We start from the raw sequence: 18,474 nt of genomic DNA, 5'->3' as shown, positions 1-18,474 counted from the left end.
ATTCTCTCTTGCCACCACCGTGTAAGAAGTGCCTTTCACTTTCTGCCATGATTATGAGGCCTCCCCAGCCATGTGGAACTGTAAGTCCGTTACACCTCTTTCATTTGGAAATTGTCCAGTCTCAGGTATGTCTTTATTAGCAGCAGGAAAACAGACTAATACAAAAAGCCAGAGACAAAGGCCATGTATTACATGATTCCGTTTATATACAATTTACAGAATGGACAAATTTATAAAGACAGAAAGATTACTGGTTACCAGAAGTTGAAGAAAGGGTAAATGAAGAATGATTGCGGTTGGGTGTGGGATTTTGGGGAAGGATGTGGCAGAAGTGATGGAAAGTCCTGGAATTAGATAGTGGTGATGTTTGCACAACCTTGTCAATATACTAAAAACCATTCAATTATACACTTTAGAAAATAAACTTTATGGGATGTAAACATTTCTCATTGTTAAAAAACCATAGAAATGTAATTCAAATTATTATTTTATATTGTCCCTGTAAGAGTGGTAAAATTGTTAATTTAATAAGTGTAGTGGTTTGAGTAGTGCCTTCCCAAAAGCTGTGTCCACCTAGAACTTCAAAATGTGACCTTATTTAGACAAGGGCCTTTGCAGGTAATGATTAAGGTAACAGTCTCATGATTAGATCGTTTTGAATTAGGATGGGCCCTAACACCAACAATGGATGTCCTTATAAGAGACAGAAAAGGAGAGACACATGGGGAGGCCACTTGAAGGGGCGGCAGAGATTGGAATTATGCAGCTATAAACCAAGGACTGTTAGCGGGATTGAGTATTGAGCCACCCAGTTTGTGGTAACTGGGTAGCCCTAAGAAATTAATACAGTAAAGCTATTTTTGCTAATGTCTAGAAATATTACTTTATGAATAGTGAAATACAGGGACTAGCTTAGGCAATGCATAAGGGGGGAGAGTTGATATCAGTAGTCTGTCTTGGACATTGATATCAGAAGTCTGATATTTTGGATTCATATCAAATACAAAATAAAAATCTATTCTGTATTTGATATCTCATAAATGCATGAAGTTGGCGTTTACTGTGTTAGCACATTAGAGAGAGCTCTATTCTCCACTGGAAGGCAGACTTAACATTCCTTTGAAACGTGTAAGGGCCTGAGTAATTCTTGAGTCAGTCAAACCAAGTCTCTCCTACACATTTCCTATATCTTATCTGTAAAAGTGTGTGGATCTGTCTATGCAAAATAAAGCAACCAAGTAAATACGCAAGCCAACTTTATTTCCCACCTCTCTTCTCCTTTTCATCCAATTATCCCAGAAAGGTATTACACTGTCTTTGTTTTCATTTGTCTTTCATCCCTGAAATTTGGCTTACTCTCAAAACCCTCACCCACTACCACCATGATCTATACATGCTTGAGTTACAGATTTTCCAAAACCAAGTGTAGTGGTTACTCCTTCAGTCATTATCTCACTGCTGCACTTGGTACTGTTGACCACAGCCTCATTCTGCTCTCTCCCTATCTCTCTCTGTTTCTTCTCAGTCTCTTTCCTGACATTTTTATCCTCCAATGGCTCCCCAGGACCCAGAGGATAAGTCCAAACATCTTAGCGTGATACATAAGGCTCCATGTGATCTGGCCCCTGTCCACTGCTCAGCTTCTTCCACTCCCTAACTCCCGGACATGGTCAAGGTGTCATCAGCAGCCGACCAGACCTCCTATCCACCTATATTGCACTGACTGTCACTCATCCTCATCCTCTACTCCAACAACTGTTGTTTGATCAGAGGCAATGTTGTACCAAATACCATGACAGTACTAGGAAGTAATCTGCGTTTATAAAATCTTGGCAAAGACCGGAGACTGTTTGGTTTTTCAGTCTGAGTTTGTGAAACACTGTACAGCTCCGAATTAGCCATATCCTTGTCTACATGCAACTGCCTCCCTATGGGTAAGAGAAATTCTTCAAAAGTGTTAGATCAGGTCTGCAAATTCTCCTTATTGTTCTCTAAAGCCCAAAATTTTGTTTCCTTTTCAAAGGTCTGCATCACACATTGACTATAATGGTGAGGTTCCTTTTCCTATTTTGTTCAACGACATTCTCCAACTATTAACTGTCATACCACTGGTTTCCATTTCTTTAACTTTTCCTTTCTACCTCCTTTGGAAGTGTCCAAAGGCCCTTTATTCTCTCTAACAAAGTAGTACTCCTATATCCTCATAAGCAAGGACGTCAGAGGGGATGAGTGCCTCTGGCGTAGGGATGAACACCCACATATCCTACAATCAGGAGCAGCTGGTGCAATGTCCCAGCCACATTAACTTTAGGATAATCTGTATAGTCCTATGGATACAGGAAACAAACTCCCCACTACCGTCACCCCAAATGGTTACAGCAGATGGTAGTTGCAGCTAACCGCATTTCTTTGGGTTTAAGATTTGTTTTTGTTCATGCAATGCCATCTTTAGGGGATTCTTCTCTCCCCTCCTTCTTTCTGAGATGATGACTGGATGGAGGAAAGTCCTTGTGACATTAGGAAAAGTGATTCTGGCCCTCATGCTGCCCTGAATCTCTTCTGTATCTATTATTTGACTTGTGAAATGTGTGAGGGTCTCTTACCACAGTCGAGGCCCCATCATTGGTCTTGGTTAGTTCAAGGCTTGGCTGTAGCTGCTATTGGGCCACAGCCTAGGTGATTACCCCAGGGCCTCTGATGGAGGGTCACTTTGTCCCTCAGTTGAAGGGAACACCCCCATCTGCTCCTGTAATGAGCTCTCCAGCTTGCATTTCAGCTGTCATCCATATCCCTCACTAGTGAAAATGGAACTCCAGGCTCCAGGGAATCGGGGTACAATCTAGGCCCCCAAGATTCATCACCTTTTGCAGCCCCTTCCAGCCAGGGTTAGAGCAGCTGATGCCATCCCACCCTACCCCAAATCCCCGCTAAAGGTCAGTCTCAAGTTGTAAAGGGACTGTTGAGGGGACTTACCTCTGATAGTTTCTCCCTACCCATGGCACCACCTCAGATGCTTTTCCTTTCTTTCTCCCTTCCTTGTATTCAGATATGTGCCCTTCTCTGGGGGGGGGGGGGCGTTCTCCCCTTCACCAAGGAAGTACACTTCAACTTGGCAGTCTAGTCCCCATGGCAGAAGGGCTTCAGCGGGGAAAAGAAAACTACTCAGAAGGGTAACTACACTGGAAAATATTTTCTAAAACATGGTCCCCACTACACATGTTCAAGAGCTGCCTTAATTCCAGATTCTTTTTCCCTGCCTGTCTGTTTCCAGATTCGGAAACCTTCCAAAAAGCAGTTTCAGAGCATTGTCTGCAAAGAGCATTGTCCACTGCACTTGCAATTTGCACACCTGCTAAGGATGATGTGTGCATATTAAGTTACATATTATTGCCAGTGGCACACACATGCATGACATGTGGATCTTTTGATTAAATTTCTTGTAAGTTTCCATTTCTTTCTGCTCTGCCTTCATTAGAAGTTGAACACCTTGAATATAGGAATTATGTCTCCCCAGTCTGGTGACCTTCTCCACTGGACTTGGTAATGATGCATCCTACAGAGCACAACATAAATACCCTTGCCTGCCTGACTCTTTTCAGCAAACAGTTGTACGCATTTTCTCATTTCTTCCTAAGCAAATTCCAGTGTGATTAATCCCTGCATCATCACTAATAGCAGTCACCAACACTTTGGAGAAATGTATTTCTTTTCTGGACTTAAAACATCACCACTTTTTGGCCAGGTGCAGTGGCTCACACTTGTAATCCCAGCACTTCAGAAGGCTGAGGCAGGTGGATCACTTGAGGTCAGAAGTTGGGGACCAGTCTGGCCAACATGGTGAAACCCCGTCTCTACTAAAAATACAAAAAAATTAGCCGGGTGTGGTGGTGCACACCTGTAATCCCAGCTACTTGGGAGGCTGAAGCAGGAGAATCACTTGAACCCAGGCAGAGTTTGCAGTGAGTCGAGATCATGCCACTGCACTCTAGCCTGGGTAAAAGAGTGAGACTCCGTCTCAAAAACATTTTTTAAAAGGCCAGGCGCAGTGGCTCATACATGTAATCCCAGCACTTTGGGAGGCCAAGGTGGGTGGATCACCCGAGATCAGGAGTTCGAGACCAACCTGACTAACATGGAGAAACCAAATCTCTACTGAAAATACAAAATTAGCCAGGCGTGGTGGCACACTCTTGTAATCCTGGCTACTCGGGAGGCTGAGGCAGGAGAATCACTTGAACACAGGAGGAGGAAGTTGTGGTTAGCCAAGATCATGCCATTGCACTCCAGCCTGGGCAACAAGAGCAAAACTTCTCCTCAAAAAAGAAAAGAAAACATCATCACTTTTTGGCTGACTTTTCACCTAGCGATGATGGCTTCACTTCAGATATTGAAGAGACACTAAATGGATATGTACTCCGATTTGTGTCTTGTTTGCATTTTTCCCACAACTCTAGAAAATCAGAGGAAGCTTTCATCTTTCTTTTTCTGGTGTGTCCTGATAAAGCTGTTATTCTTTTGCATAAACATTGACAGTAACTAGCAAAAAGCAACAACAAAATGGAGCCGAGCACTTGCCTTCAGTTCATTGGTGTCAGCCACTTTGGCTTTGAGCTCAGTGTTCAAGTCTCGACATGTGTTCAGCTCCTTCTGCAGCCTCTCCACCTTCTTCTGCAGGTTCCTGACGGTAAGATGCATGTTGTCCCTCTCAACCACCAAGGCCGTGCGTGCCTGCTTCTCCTCCTCCAGCTGGGCTATTTTCTGCCGGAGGAGGCTCATGTGTAGTTCTTTGCTTTCCAGTCTCTCTTTCTGTGTCTTTAGCTGGTTTGATGCAAACAGGGATTTTTTTAAAAATAATTGGACAGTAGTAAATATAAATGAGTTACCCAGTAATAATAATATCCAGAGGTGTTGATCTTTATCTACACCTCTATAAGACTAATGTGTAAACCATCAAAAAAGTTATTGGATTCCTTTTCCTGATTGCATTTTTTATTCATACCCTTTCCAAGAATTAATTGCATACCTAAACTCTGAGACAAAGGAGCCCTAGAAAATGTGCAGAGGAGTCAGCTTTCCACATCTGATGCTCTCTAACATTATGTGCATCATCAGAAAAGTGTAAAATTACTTTTAAAAAACTCCTCAGATGAGTTTATCAAGAGCAGAATATGATAAGACAGAGAGACAAAATCCTGTCTAACATCTAATGGCCACAATACCTGCACTGAACGTTTTCTGAAATAAGATACAATGCAAGTGAGTACTGTCAACCTAGACCGGCTCATTTCAATCCCTTAGAACTGGAATAGGTGGTCCCCAACATGGGAGTGGATATATATCAACTTTTTTTTTTTTTTGAGACAGGGTCTCATTCTATTGTGCAGGCGGGGGTGTAGTGGCATGATCACGGTTCACTGCAGCCTCCCTCTCCCAGGCTCAAGCAATCCTTCCACCTCTCCGCCTCCCAAGTAGCTGGGACTATAGGTGTATGCCACCACACCCAGCTGATTTTTGTATTTTTTGTAAAGACAGGGTTTCACCATGTTGCCCAGGCTGATCTTGAACTCCTAGGTTCAAGAGGTCCACCTGCCTCAGTCTCCAAAAGTGCTGGGATTACAGGTGTAAACCACCACACCTGGCTGAGAGTTGATATATTTTTAAAGTGAGATATACCAAGGAGACTTTTAAGTAAGCTTTGCTTTAAAGCTTTGCTTATACATATAAAATCTTAGAAATAAAAGAGACTGTAAGAAGGCTTCTTGGTCTTTATTATATGCCCAGACTATAAGGTCCACAAACTAAGCAGAGGACAGGTTCTCAAACATCATTTATCATTGGTAATCAAACTCAAAAAAGGAAATCAGAGTGATATTTAAGAAAATGACTATGGACTCTAGAGGGGAAGAATCTTCCTGGGCTCCACATGTCACAATTAGTGGATGGAATATTAAGTACAGAAACCTCTGTCATGTGCTACAAACATCAGAATCAGAATCATGTATTATCAAGTGTTCAAGCTGAAGACCATCAAATTTCCCCTAATTATCTACTCTGCACTTGTAAAGTGGTAAAAGGTGGAAAGACTTACTGAAATGCTGCTTTGAGTATCCTGCCTAACAGTGACAGCTGTCTCCATATCTAGATCACTTTTGAACAAGGCCTTTTTAATATTTCTCTCATCAAATTCCCTTTCTTAAGCTTCTTCATGTCAAATTCCACTCCAGGTCAGACATGGTGGCTCATGCCTGTAATCTCAGCAGTCTGGGAGGCCAAGGAAGTCGAGTGACCTGAGGTCAGGAGTTTGAGACCAGCCTGGCCAACATAGTGAAACCTCGTCTCTATTAAGAATACAAAAATTAGCCAGGCATGGTTGCAGATGCCTGTAAACCCAGCTACTCAGGAGGCTGAGGAAGGAGAATCACCTGAACCTGGGAGGCAGAGGTTGCAGTGGGCCAAGATCATGCCATTGCACTCCAGCCTGGGTGACAAGAGTGAAACTCTGTCTCAAAACAAAAAAAAAAAAGAAAAGAAAAGAAATAAAAGTTCCACTCCATTGCAATTTTACACTGGTAAATTCTATAAACTGGTAAGTTTAATAATTATATAATTATTAAGAAGTAATAGTGTTGGATATTGAGAAAAAGCATCAATGATCTGAGCAGAACTTTGGAAAGAATGGTAGCTAATTTAATGTCTCTAATGGTAATAGAGTTTGTATGCTATCTTTTATAAAATATTTCTCAAGATATGGTAGTGGAGAAGCCAAACATGAACACAGCAACTTCTGTGAGCCAAGGGTTTGAAAATGTTATTTATTAAAAACTAGCAACTCCTTGGGGTATATAGCATCCCCATCTTAAATACAAGGAAACAGAGACAGAGAGGTATATAATTTGTTCAAGGTCACACAGCTTGATGGAACCAAATTGGGAACCCAGATGTGACTCATTATACAGCATCTACACTGGAATTGTATCATAGCATTTTTCTCCTAAGAACTATTATAAGAATACATCTGTGTTTTCGTATTTTTCCCCAATACCAATAATTATGTAACTAATAATTATATTTTATCCCTTTCATCCATTCATTCATTGATTTAGTCTAAACTGTTTCTAACTCTTCGTTCGAGTGAAGAAAAGTAAGCCCTTCTCTCTCTACTAGAATTTCTAGCGCAACTGAGCTTATAAATGCAGAGGCTGCTAAATGTCCTCCCAGTTCTCCTCCTCTCCCAAAGTAATAGAAACTGTGAATTTTTTCTAGCTAGGTAAATGGCTACCCAGAATTAAGGCTACATTTGCAAGCCTCCCTTGCAGCTAGGTTTGACCACCAATACATTTTCTGGCCATGGGATATAAACAAAAGTTCATGTAGCAAATTCTGAGTGCCTTTTTCAAAAGATGGCTCTGCTTGTTCTTTTACAGCCCTCTTCCTCACTCTTTTCTTCTATTCTATCTTGAACACAGATATAATGGTTCCAGGCACCATTTGGAACCATGAGAATAAGGATCACCCTAGGGATGGGAAATGAATCAGCTGAAATGAGCCTGGTTCCTTGAAGACTTTACAGAGGAGAGTTGCCACACCAGCCCCAAACTTCCTGTCTCCAGGAATTCGTGTGAGAAAAACAAAACAAAACAAAAAAACAAAATACAAAAAACTTCTACTTGCCTAAGTCACTGTCATTGTGGGTACTGGTTACACACAGTGAAACACGACCTTAGGTGACAGATACACTTATCAATTCTTCAGACTTGAAATTCAGCCTCCAATTCTAAATACATATTTTTATAAGATTCTTCCTAGCTACACTGGTAAATATGGTGGCAGTACATTATTTTCCAATGTTTGGGTTTTTCAGAAACTTCTTCTCTCAATACTAGCAAGTTTCAACATCCCCTACCTTTCTCTGTAAATTGTGGGCAATGGTCTTGTTCTCAATGACTGCATTGCTCTCAAGACGAACCAGCTGCTCTGTTCGAGCTAAAACCACATCCAGCCGCATGTCAAAACCAAGTTCAGCAGCCATCTGGTCCAACTTCATTTTCTGCGAAAGCTGATCCAGAAATTTAAGATACTAAACCCAAGAACAAAAACAAAAATAGGACATGAAAGTCAAAGTTAATGGGTGATCTCACAGAATCTTTTCCTCTTTCTCCCAAGCTTACAGGTAATTCTCCTTTGCAGAGAGCATAGAGTGGAGCATGGACTCTGATCCAATATGTGGTAATAAATTCCTGAACCATCCTGCCATTTCCCTGCCTACCCCTTGTCTGAATGCTCTTGACTCTCCTAGCCCTTGATGTTGATGTTCAGTCGAATATTATATACTTTTCTTAACCCTGCCAAACAACACATTTGGCTATGTTTGATTACATCTTCATCTCTCTGCTTTGACAACTTGCTGCTGCAACCATGCCCCTCCCAGGCTAATCCAGCCCCTGGGATCCACCCATTGATACGGTTTGGCTGTGTCACTACTCAAACCTCATCCTGAATTGTAGCTCCCATAATTCCCACATGTTGTGGGAGGGACCTGGTGGAAGATAATTGAATCATGGGGGCAGTTTCCCCCACACTGTTCTCATGGTAGAGAATAAGTTGCATGACATCTGATGGTTTTATCAGGGAAAACCCCTTTTGCTTGGCTCTCATTCTCTCTCTCTGCCTGCTACCATATAAGACATCCCTTACTCTTCCACCATGATTGTGAGGACTCCTGAGCCACGTGGAACTGTGAGTCCATTAAACCTCTTTTTCTTTATAAATTACCCAGCCTCAGGTATGTCTTTTTTTTATTTATTTTATTTATTTTTTTATTTTTATTTTTATTTTTTTTGGAGACAGAGTCTTCCTCTGTTGCCCAGGCTAGAGTGCAGTGGCTTGATCTCAGCTCACTGCGGCCTCTGCCTCCCAGGTTCCAGCAATTCTCCTGCCTCAGCCTCCTGGGTAGCTGGGATTACAGGCACGTGCCACCAGGCCTGGCTAATTTTTTTGTATTTTTAGTAGAGATGGGATTTCACCACATTGGGCAGGCTGGTCTCAAACTCCTGACCTCAGGTGATCCATTCGTCTTGGCCTCCCAAAGTGCTAGGATTACAGATGTGACCCACCGTGCCCAGCCTATGTCTTTATCAGCAGTGTGAAAATGGACTAACACACCCACCCACGCACCTTCCTTGGGAATTTTTCCCACCTAACTGGGCCCTGGCCTCAAAGGTGGACCCTGGCAACTTAGACAGTTGCCACTTTACTCTTCTTAGGCTCTACAGAGCACTCCAAACTCAAAGCTCACCATACAAACAAAATTTTGAACAAGATTTTGGGGTCTTTTTTATTAATCAAGATGTTTTAGAAAATGTCTTTAAAATTAAGTTAAATTAAGTAAAATTATGTTAAATAAACACCTCCTCCCTAAAACAGAGCTGTATGAAGGAAGTCAGGGTTCATATTTTAGCAGTCTACAGTTAGAAAGCTATTTAAAGGTTTTCCTCTACTTGATTTCTGTGGTTTATCTGGCAAGTCCACACATAAGATAATGCTTACTAAGTGCTTACTGGATGAATAAATCAATCAATGAGCTTTCTATATCGTAATTTCATGATTTGGGTTTTATCTTTGATATTTTCTTCTGATTGCAATAACTTATCCATCTGGCATTTTCAGGCAATTAAATGTTTAAATAGGTACAATTTCCTGCCAACTGAAGCACACCAGCTTAAAGCCCAGAACTAGCCATGTTTTAATTATCAGGACGAAATTATATTATAAGTGTCTATTTTCCAGTTTTGGCAAATAGCATACATGTGAATACAATTTTATCTCTTCTTTATAAGTCACATTCATTGCAAATATCACTTATTGCATTGTGCTACAATCCCATAAACTGCTTTTGTCTCTACATCCTCTGGTTATCACTTTTTAATGCTGTATCAGCTCTCGATATGGAATTTTTAATTTTTAATCTGTGTCTATGAAAGTGACCTAAGTGCTATTGCTTGTATTTTACCTAAAATAGATAAGTACCTTTTACATGATGGTACGAAACCCTCTTTTTTTCTATTTCTATGTATGACCCATCCATTTAGTGGGCCAGGACTACAACAGGCAAAAAGGGATTAAGACAAGACCAAGCAGAGAAAGACCCCATAGAGAAAGTTTCTATTTCAAGGATTTTGGCTATACTTCAGAAGATTAAGGTTACTAGAAACTTTTAACTACATAGAAATGAAGGATTACTGTATATATTGTTCACTTGAATGACAGTTCAGCATAAATAAGAAACTGTGCATTCTACTGTCTTTGAGTCTGCCTAGATTACCTGCATTTAGCATTTAAACTGTGCAACTTTACTTTTCAATTTACATGATACCATCCATCCTTACCAGAACGTGCATTTCATACGCAGTTAGCGACAGAAGATTCACCATGGACAAAATCAGCTTACATAACTTGCTTTCATAACTGAGAGTTCTTTGGACATAATCCCAATTAAAATTAATGATTCCTTTATAGTAAGGGAAGGCAATACCAATCCACCTGAAATTCTTGCCTTTGACATATTTCTTCTATAATTCAAATAATATTTATTGACTCTTTCTCTAGGCCCTGGAGAAACACAGGAAAAAGATCATTTCTTCCGGCCTCAAGAAGCTTGGAATATTTGGAGAAGAAAAAAATTTAAAAACAATCCAATAAGGGTAAAAAGTATCATGAGAGAGGCAGATGCATTATGCTTGGAGAGCATAAGGAAAGATAGGTGAGTCTCCTAGGGAAGACTACCGGGGGAAGCAGTATTTGAGCTGAATCTTGAAGAGACTGCTGTTACCAGGTGAAGGAGGTGAGGAGAACGTTCTCTCAGTGAGAATAGCTGTGGGCAGTGTGGGAGGCAGCCGGAGGAGGCAGGAGGAGTGAGCGCTGCTACAAATTTGCATGGATGGCTTTAGGCTCCGCAATCACCGCAGACCCTACCAGGGTCCTGCCGCTCCCAGAAGGTTTCTGAGTTTGCCCCTTCCTGGCAGGAGAAATTACAGGGGAAAGGGAAGATGGAGAGACCACCTGGCCAGCTCACAGAATGTGAAGCCATGGAAAAAGAAGGAATCTGTACCTGAGCCTGGGGCCCCTAGAGAGCCACTGGCCAGTTTTGAGATAAAGAAAGAGAAGATTAGGCACACGTTTCATGAAGACCTCCCTGGCAGCAATGAAGAGAGTAAATCTGAGGCATGAAGAACGGTGCCGGGAGCTCAGTTACTAGCTTGTTTCCCTAGTCGGTGTTAACGAGCACAATTCTCAGAGCCAAAGCACAGCTGCTGGATATAGAGATGGGGGAGGCATTGGAGATCTAGTAAAGAGACAGGATTTACAGTGCTTAGGAACTGATTAAAAAGAGGGAAGCGTTAAAGACGGCTTGAGCAAATGGAGGTAGATTACCACCATGACTGAAGCAGGAGAGGGATAAATGTGAACAGATGTCATTTCAGTTTTGAATATATTTTGGTGTTCACGGACCATGCAGGTGAAGCTGTCCCGCAGGCAGTAATATGGCTTTCAATTTACATTACCATACTCAGGTGCAATATTTCATTTTGTTTGGTTGTGGTTTTTTGTTTTATTTTGTTTATTTGTTTTGAAAGGGAGTCTCTGTCACCCTAGGCTGGAGTACAATGGCCCGATCGCTGCTCACTGCAACCTCCACCTCTCAAATTCAAGCAATTCTCCTGCCTCAGCTTCCTGGGTAGCTGGGGTTACAGGCACACACCAACACACCTGGCTAATGTTTTGTAATTTTTAGTAGAGATGGGGTTTCACCATGTTGGCCAGGCTGTTCTTCAACTCCTGACCTCAAGTGATCCACCTGCCTCAGCCTTCTAAAGTGTTGGGATTACAGGCATGAGCCATCACGCCTGGCCTGTTTTTTTTTTGTTGTTGTTGTTGTTGTTTTGTTTTTTATTTGTTTGTTGAGACAGGGTCTCACTCTGTCACCCAGGCTGAAGTGGTATGATCTCAGCTCACTGCAACCTCCACCTCCCAGGCTCAAGCTATCCTCCCATCTCAGCCTCCCAGGTAGCTGGGACCACAAGTGCGTGCCACCATGCTCAGCTAATTTTTGTGTTTTTTGTAGAGATGGGATTTCGCCATATTGCCCAGGCTGGTCTTGAACTCCAGAGCTCAAGCGATCTGCCTGCATCAAGCTCCCAAAGTGCTGGGATTATAGGCGTGAGCTACCAAGCCGAGCCAATAATTCTTTACAAAATCAAATTTTCCACCATCACACCTTTACAGATATCTAATAGAAAAAGCTATCTCCACTCTCCCAGACTTCTCAAATCTAGCCCCTATTTCCATTCACAAAACCACTACATGGTTCATATCTTTATTATCTTCTGAACTGGACTAGTCTGAACTGGACTATCTTCTAAACTGGACCAGTCGGGGAGCCACCGACAGGGCTCCCTACCTTCCTTCAGCTGTGTCCAGCCCTTTGAATGCAAGGACTTTTTTGTTTATCTGTGGTGGCAGATATCTCAAAAATTATGCATGGTTGTTTTTTGTTTGTGTGTGTGTGTGTTGTTGTTGTTTGTTTGTTTTAGCTTATAGGCTATCACTACTGTTAGTGTATTTTATGTGTGGCCCAAGACAATTCTTCTTCTTCCAGTGTGGCCCAGGGTAGCCAAAAGGTTGGACACCGCTGCTACCCTCTAAGCCAGTCTGACTTGAGGGAAATCTTTCTCTTACTCAAAAACCTTCTCTGGCTTCCCATTACCTATGCAATGAAGCCTGAGCCATTAGACTGATCTATTTCAATTTCCTACACCTGCCTCCAGTGCCGTCTCACGCCTTTGGTTTCACCCAGTATCATGTCCCATGCTCCCTGCACCTCATTCATTTCCCGAGCCATCTTCTCACACCTCCATTTCTTCTTTGTTCCTGCTATTTTTTCTGCCTCAAATTCCTTCCCTCCTCTTCTGCCTGACAAATTCCTACTCATTCTTTTTTTTTTTTTTTTTTTTTTTTGAGACGGAGTCTCGCTCTGTCACCCAGGCTGGAGTGCAGTGGCCGGATCTCAGCTCACTGCAAGCTCCGCCTCCCGGGTTCACGCCATTCTCCTGCCTCAGCCTCCCGAGTAGCTGGGACTACAGGCGCCTGCCACCTCGCCCGGCTAAGTTTTTGTATTTTTAGTAGAGACGGGGTTTCACTGTGTTACCCAGGATGGTCTCGATCTCCTGACCTCGTGATCCGCCCGTCTCGGCCTCCCAAAGTGCTGGGATTACAGGCTTGAGCCACCACGCCCGGCCCCTACTCATTCTTTAATGCTTCCCTCTTCTGTGAAGATGGCTCACTTACCGCACAGAAAAAAACTCATTGCTCCTTTTTCCAGGTTTCTGTCAAATTTTATACCTGTCTCCATCGTGGCACTAATTGCACTACTGTGCACTAATTGCGCTATTGTACTATTACGCCCCGATCTCCCTGTCTCATCCGCTGGACTTGATTTTCCACAGACACCTTTGGCACATCTTTGCATATCCAACCTCAGTGCAGGCATGACGATTCCTCAATGTTTTAAGTACAGAAGAATGAAAAGGAATACGTTGAGTGTAGACGTTTCAACTTAAGAGTATTTTTCATGCCAAATTCTGCATCGAGGCTCTTGAGCCCCTGTGCCTCCCTTTCCCCTCCCACACTCCCTCCTACGGACTCTTTCAGTCCACACTTTCCTCCCCATCCTGTCCAGCAAAACCTTTCTTTGATCTTGGTTTTCACAGCCACTGCCTCATGCCTGTCTTCTCTTTGGTCACCAGACTTCACACTGGTCTACTGGAGGTCGCTCCCCTTCCTCTCAAGTCTCCCCTCAGCGCAAAGCAAACTGGCTTCTGCTCTCCACCACTCTACCAAAACTGCCCGTCAAAGACCACTGACAATGTCCCCACACTCAAATCCTCAGTGTGGGCCCCTTCTCTTCCCATTTAACTCTCCTCTCCCACTGGGTTATCAGCGCCATTGTTTCCGAGACTCTCCATGCCCCAATCTCAGCTCCACAGGGACATCTCGCTATCTTTCTAAAATACTGCCATGTGGCCGGGCGTGGTGGCTCAAGCCTGTAATCCCAGCACTTTGGGAGGCCGAGGCAGGCGGATCATGAGGTCAGGAGATCGAGACCATCCTGGCTAACACGGTGAAACCGCATCTCTACTAAAAATACAAAAAATTAGCCGGGAGTGGTGGTGGGCGCCTGTAGTCCCAGCTACTCGGGAGGCTGAGGCAGGAGAATGGCGTGAACCCGGGAGGCGGAGCTTGCAGTGAGCCGGAGATCCGCCACTGCACTCCAGCTGGGCAGCAAAGCCAGACTCCGTCTCAAAAACATAAAAATAATAAAAATAAAATAAAATACTGCAATGCTCACACTTACCACACTTCTTATTCTACAGATTAAAGAACACTCCATCTTCTTAGTCTAAGCCATTCCAGTCTTCTCTCTTGCCACAGATCCACCAAGAATAACATGTTCCAGCCATATAGGATTCACCAGTTTGCATTCTCTGAATACACTATGCACTTGCCAGATTTCATGCCTTTGTTCAAACTGTTTCCCCTACAGTATCTGTCTTCTCTCTCCACTATAATCCGACTTACCTTTGAAAAATGAACTTAATTATCGCCTCTCCTATAAAATCTTCCCTTTATCTAGAAGTTCCTACAGAACTTTCTGATTCAATACATACAACACATATAAACTTATAGTACAGCAACTTACCTGAGTGTCTGTCTCCCCTATCGAATTATGAGCCCTTTAAGATCAGAAACTGTGTATTATTCATATTTTAGCTTGCCAAACCTTTAGGACCTCATATATGATAGGCATTCAACAAATATTTGTTGAGTTTAATTAAATTCATTTGAATCAAGGAAGTTCCAAACCCATTGTTCCTTGAAATCGACTTAACTAATTAAGTCCAGGACTTAACCAAACTAAATACTGTAAAATTCAGAATATTTTCAGATAAAATTTTATACTACAACAGATGCTTCTACTCATGGATATGCCCTCAGGATATTACTTTTTGTTTCTCAAAATTCAAGTTGTCTCGCAAAACATCTCCAGAAACCAGCTCTGCCTCCAGGTGTGTCAGCTGACCCTGAAGAGTCTCCAACATATTCTCTGCTTTCTGGGCCCTCTGGAGAGCTTTCTGGTGAAACTCAGACTCCTTTCCCAACTGTTCAACAAGCTCAGATATTTGGGCTTCAAGCTGGGAGACCGTCTGGAAACAAAGAAACAGATCAAGAATAAGCCTTGTTTTAGATGCAAGGAAGTGTTCACATCTACTGCTCTGCCTAAGCAGCATAACTGTTTATGATACCAACTTCCAGATTATTTGTAAAAATCCCATGTAAAATATGTAATTGATAGCTGTATTTCCCTCTGTTTGAAATAATCTACATTCATTATTGAATAAAATTTTTTGATTGGTATTTTTAATTTTTATATAATTCTTTTAACAGGTTAATCGACAAAAATTTATGGATAACATTTACTTACCCCAAAACTATTGCTAAGAGTTTCAAAGTTTAGTAGGAAAAAGAATTAAGACAAAAAGTACTGTAAAAATCTACGAAGAGTCATTCCCCAGAAAAATGCTTTCACCATTTTGAGTTGACTTAAGATTAGACAGCAAATTAATCTTGGTAGGTAACGTTGAGGCATTACAGGGAATTCATGTACAGACATATGCTTTTTCAAACTTTTTTCAACTTTCTATTGAAGATTGGTTACCCATGCCCTAAACTCCAGGGATACTGACTCTACACTACATAGTCATAGAGTAATACCATTTTTGCATTGGAGAGGTCAAAATCTCTTTAATATGGTGACTCTAAATAGGGTCAGGGTCAATGTACAAGAGGGCAGGGGGATCTGAGTACTGTCCCATGTTAAAGTCCCTCCAGCCTCTCCACAACCCACCTGATTTGCCCAATGCTCCCATCCTTCCGAGGAGTTCCTCTTTTTGTCCTGATCATTCCTTCAAACCAAGAGTGCAAGTTTACCAAGGACCTCAGGGACACTCTCAGAAAACTCCAACTGATTTTACTCAATCCAGTTTCATAAAATGTTGGATTCAATAAAACCACCGAGTCTAGGGTGATACATTTGTTTTCTTTTGATGGTTTATTTTGGAAGAGAAGAGGAAAAGCATAGTATTTACATAACAGTACAGTACCACTCTCACAGAAATGGAAACATCCTGACTGTTTCAGATTTTTACTGTCTCAATTTTTAAAAAGAAAACAATTTCTGTTTGCCTATCTGTAAATAGCCATGCTTAACCACATAATCTGCCTTCAAACTTTTTGAAAGGCTGTTGTACGGGAGAACAAAAGGATTTGTTCTGAGTTACCCTCGGAGCCTACATTGAGAACCAATAGGTATAAATCAGAGAAGAAATTCCACATTTATGAAAGGAAAATGTTTTCCCCAGTTCCTATAATTATAAAATAAGATATCCCTGTAAAATTTCCTTTAACCACAAAAAGTATAAACAAGCAAAAAATAATTCCCTGTGATCCCACCACCCAGAGGCAAAAAGTATTAATATTTTTATATAATTTGTTTTTGTGTATCATTAAAATATAGTCGAAATATTATACATGCAATTTTGTGTCTTTGTTTTTACCTAATTATTCTCATGCCATTTGAAATTCTTAATATTTTAATGGCTGCATTAAGAACTCATCATGAGAATGAGTCATCATTCACTTAAGCATTCCTTTATAGGAAGGGAAAAACTCTTCCCTGTGAGGTCTGAGCAAAAAAATTAAAAATAATAAATAATCAAAATACGGAAGAAAGGGAAAACTTTATAATGATTACAGCTGTCTAAAGACGCTGTCTAGTAGGGAGTGGATTCCCAGTCACCGAAGATGGCCAGAAATTGGCTAACTACGGGCACATCTCACTTTATTGCACTTTATTGCTCTTCACAGATATTTAGTTTTTTACAAATTGAAGGTTTGCGGCAACCCTGCATTGAGCAAGTCTATCAGCATCATTTTTCGGATAGCACATGCTCACTTTGTGTCCCTGTGTCACATTTGGGCAATACTAGCAATATTTCAAACGTTTGTCATTACTATGATATCTGTTACGGTGATCTGTGATCAGAGATCTTTGATGTTACTATTGCAGTGTTTGGGGTGCCACAAACCACTCCCATATAAGTCAGTGAACTTAAATGATAAATGTGTACTTTCTGACTTTTCCACTAACTGGCTGACCCCACATGTCTCTTCCTCTCCTTGGGCCTCCCTATTTCCTGAGACACAACAATATTCACATTAAGGCAGTTAATAACCTTACAATGGCCTCTAAGTTTTCAAATGAAAGGAAGAGTCAGGCTGGGCATAGTGGCTGATGCCTGTAATCCCAGCACCTTGGGAGGCCAAAGTGGGTGGATCACCTGAGGTCAGGAGTTCAAGACCAGCCTGGACAACATGGCGAAACCCCATCTCTACTAAAAATACAAAAATTAGCTGGATGTGGTGGTGCATGCCTGTAGTCCCAGCTACTCAGAAGGCTGAGGCAGGAGAACCACTTGAACCTGGGAGGTAGAGGTTGCAGTGAGACAAGATCGTGCCACTGCACTCCAGCCTGGGTGACAGAATGAGACTCTGTCTCAAAAAAAAAAAAAAAAAAAAAAAAAGGAAGAGTCTCACTTCTCTCATTTTAACTCAAAAGCTAGAAATGACTAAGCTTAGTAAGAAAGGCATGTTGAAATCTGAGATAGGCCAAAAATTGGGCCTCTTACTCCAAACAATTAGCCAAGTTGGGAATAGAAAGGAAGCATTCTTGAAGGAAATTAAAAGTGCTACTCCAGGACAGGCATGGTGCTCACGCATGTAATCCCAGCACTTTGGGAGGCTGAGGTGGGTGGATCACCTTAGATCAGGAGTTCAAGACCAGGCTGACCAATATGGCGAAACCCCATCTCTACTAAAATACAAAAATTAGCCGGGCATGGTGGCAGGCGCCTGTAGTCCCAGCTACTTAGGAAGCTGAGACAGGAGAATCACTTGAACCCGAGAGGCAGAGGTTGCAGTGAGCCAAGATCATGCCATTGCACTCCAGCCTGGGTGACAAAGCAAGACCCCATCTCAAAAAAAAAAAAAGGTGCTACTCCAGAAAACACACTGATATAGTGTGGATATTTGTCCCCTCTAAATCGCATGTTAAAATTTGATCCTCACAGTTGGAGGTAGGCCTACTGGGAGATGTTTGGTTCATGGGAGCAGATCCTTCATGAACAACTTGGTGTCATTCTCACAGAATTGAGTGACTGCTCACTCTTAGTTCCCATGAGATCTAGTTGTTGAAAAGAGCTTGGCACCTCCTACTCTCTCTCCCTTTCTTTCTCTCTGGCCATGTGATGCCTGCTCCCCTTCATCTTCTGCCATGAGTGAAAGTTTCTTGAGGTTCATTGT

At 42.0% G+C, this 18,474-nt stretch overlaps 1 protein-coding gene across 2 annotated transcripts in view; it reads right to left on the bottom strand.

Annotated features, from left to right (window-relative positions):
• Positions 1-18,474, bottom strand: part of LOC105489040 (coiled-coil domain containing 170) — a 137,393-nt gene that overhangs the window by 20,586 nt on the left and 98,333 nt on the right. For both annotated transcript variants that reach the window (XM_011753619.2, XM_011753621.2), the window contains exons 6-8: positions 15,060-15,260; positions 7,904-8,077; positions 4,576-4,818 (exon numbers count right to left, since the gene is read on the bottom strand). In XM_011753619.2, the coding sequence (XP_011751921.2) occupies positions 4,576-4,818; positions 7,904-8,077; positions 15,060-15,260 (618 nt within the window). The remainder of the gene's footprint in view (positions 1-4,575; positions 4,819-7,903; positions 8,078-15,059; positions 15,261-18,474) is intronic.

Source organism: Macaca nemestrina, chromosome 5, assembly GCF_043159975.1.
Source record: "Macaca nemestrina isolate mMacNem1 chromosome 5, mMacNem.hap1, whole genome shotgun sequence".
In the NCBI taxonomy this organism is placed as follows: Eukaryota; Metazoa; Chordata; class Mammalia; order Primates; family Cercopithecidae; genus Macaca; species Macaca nemestrina.
Note: the sequence above shows the minus strand (reverse complement) of the source record. Positions and strands in the feature narration are given on the sequence as shown.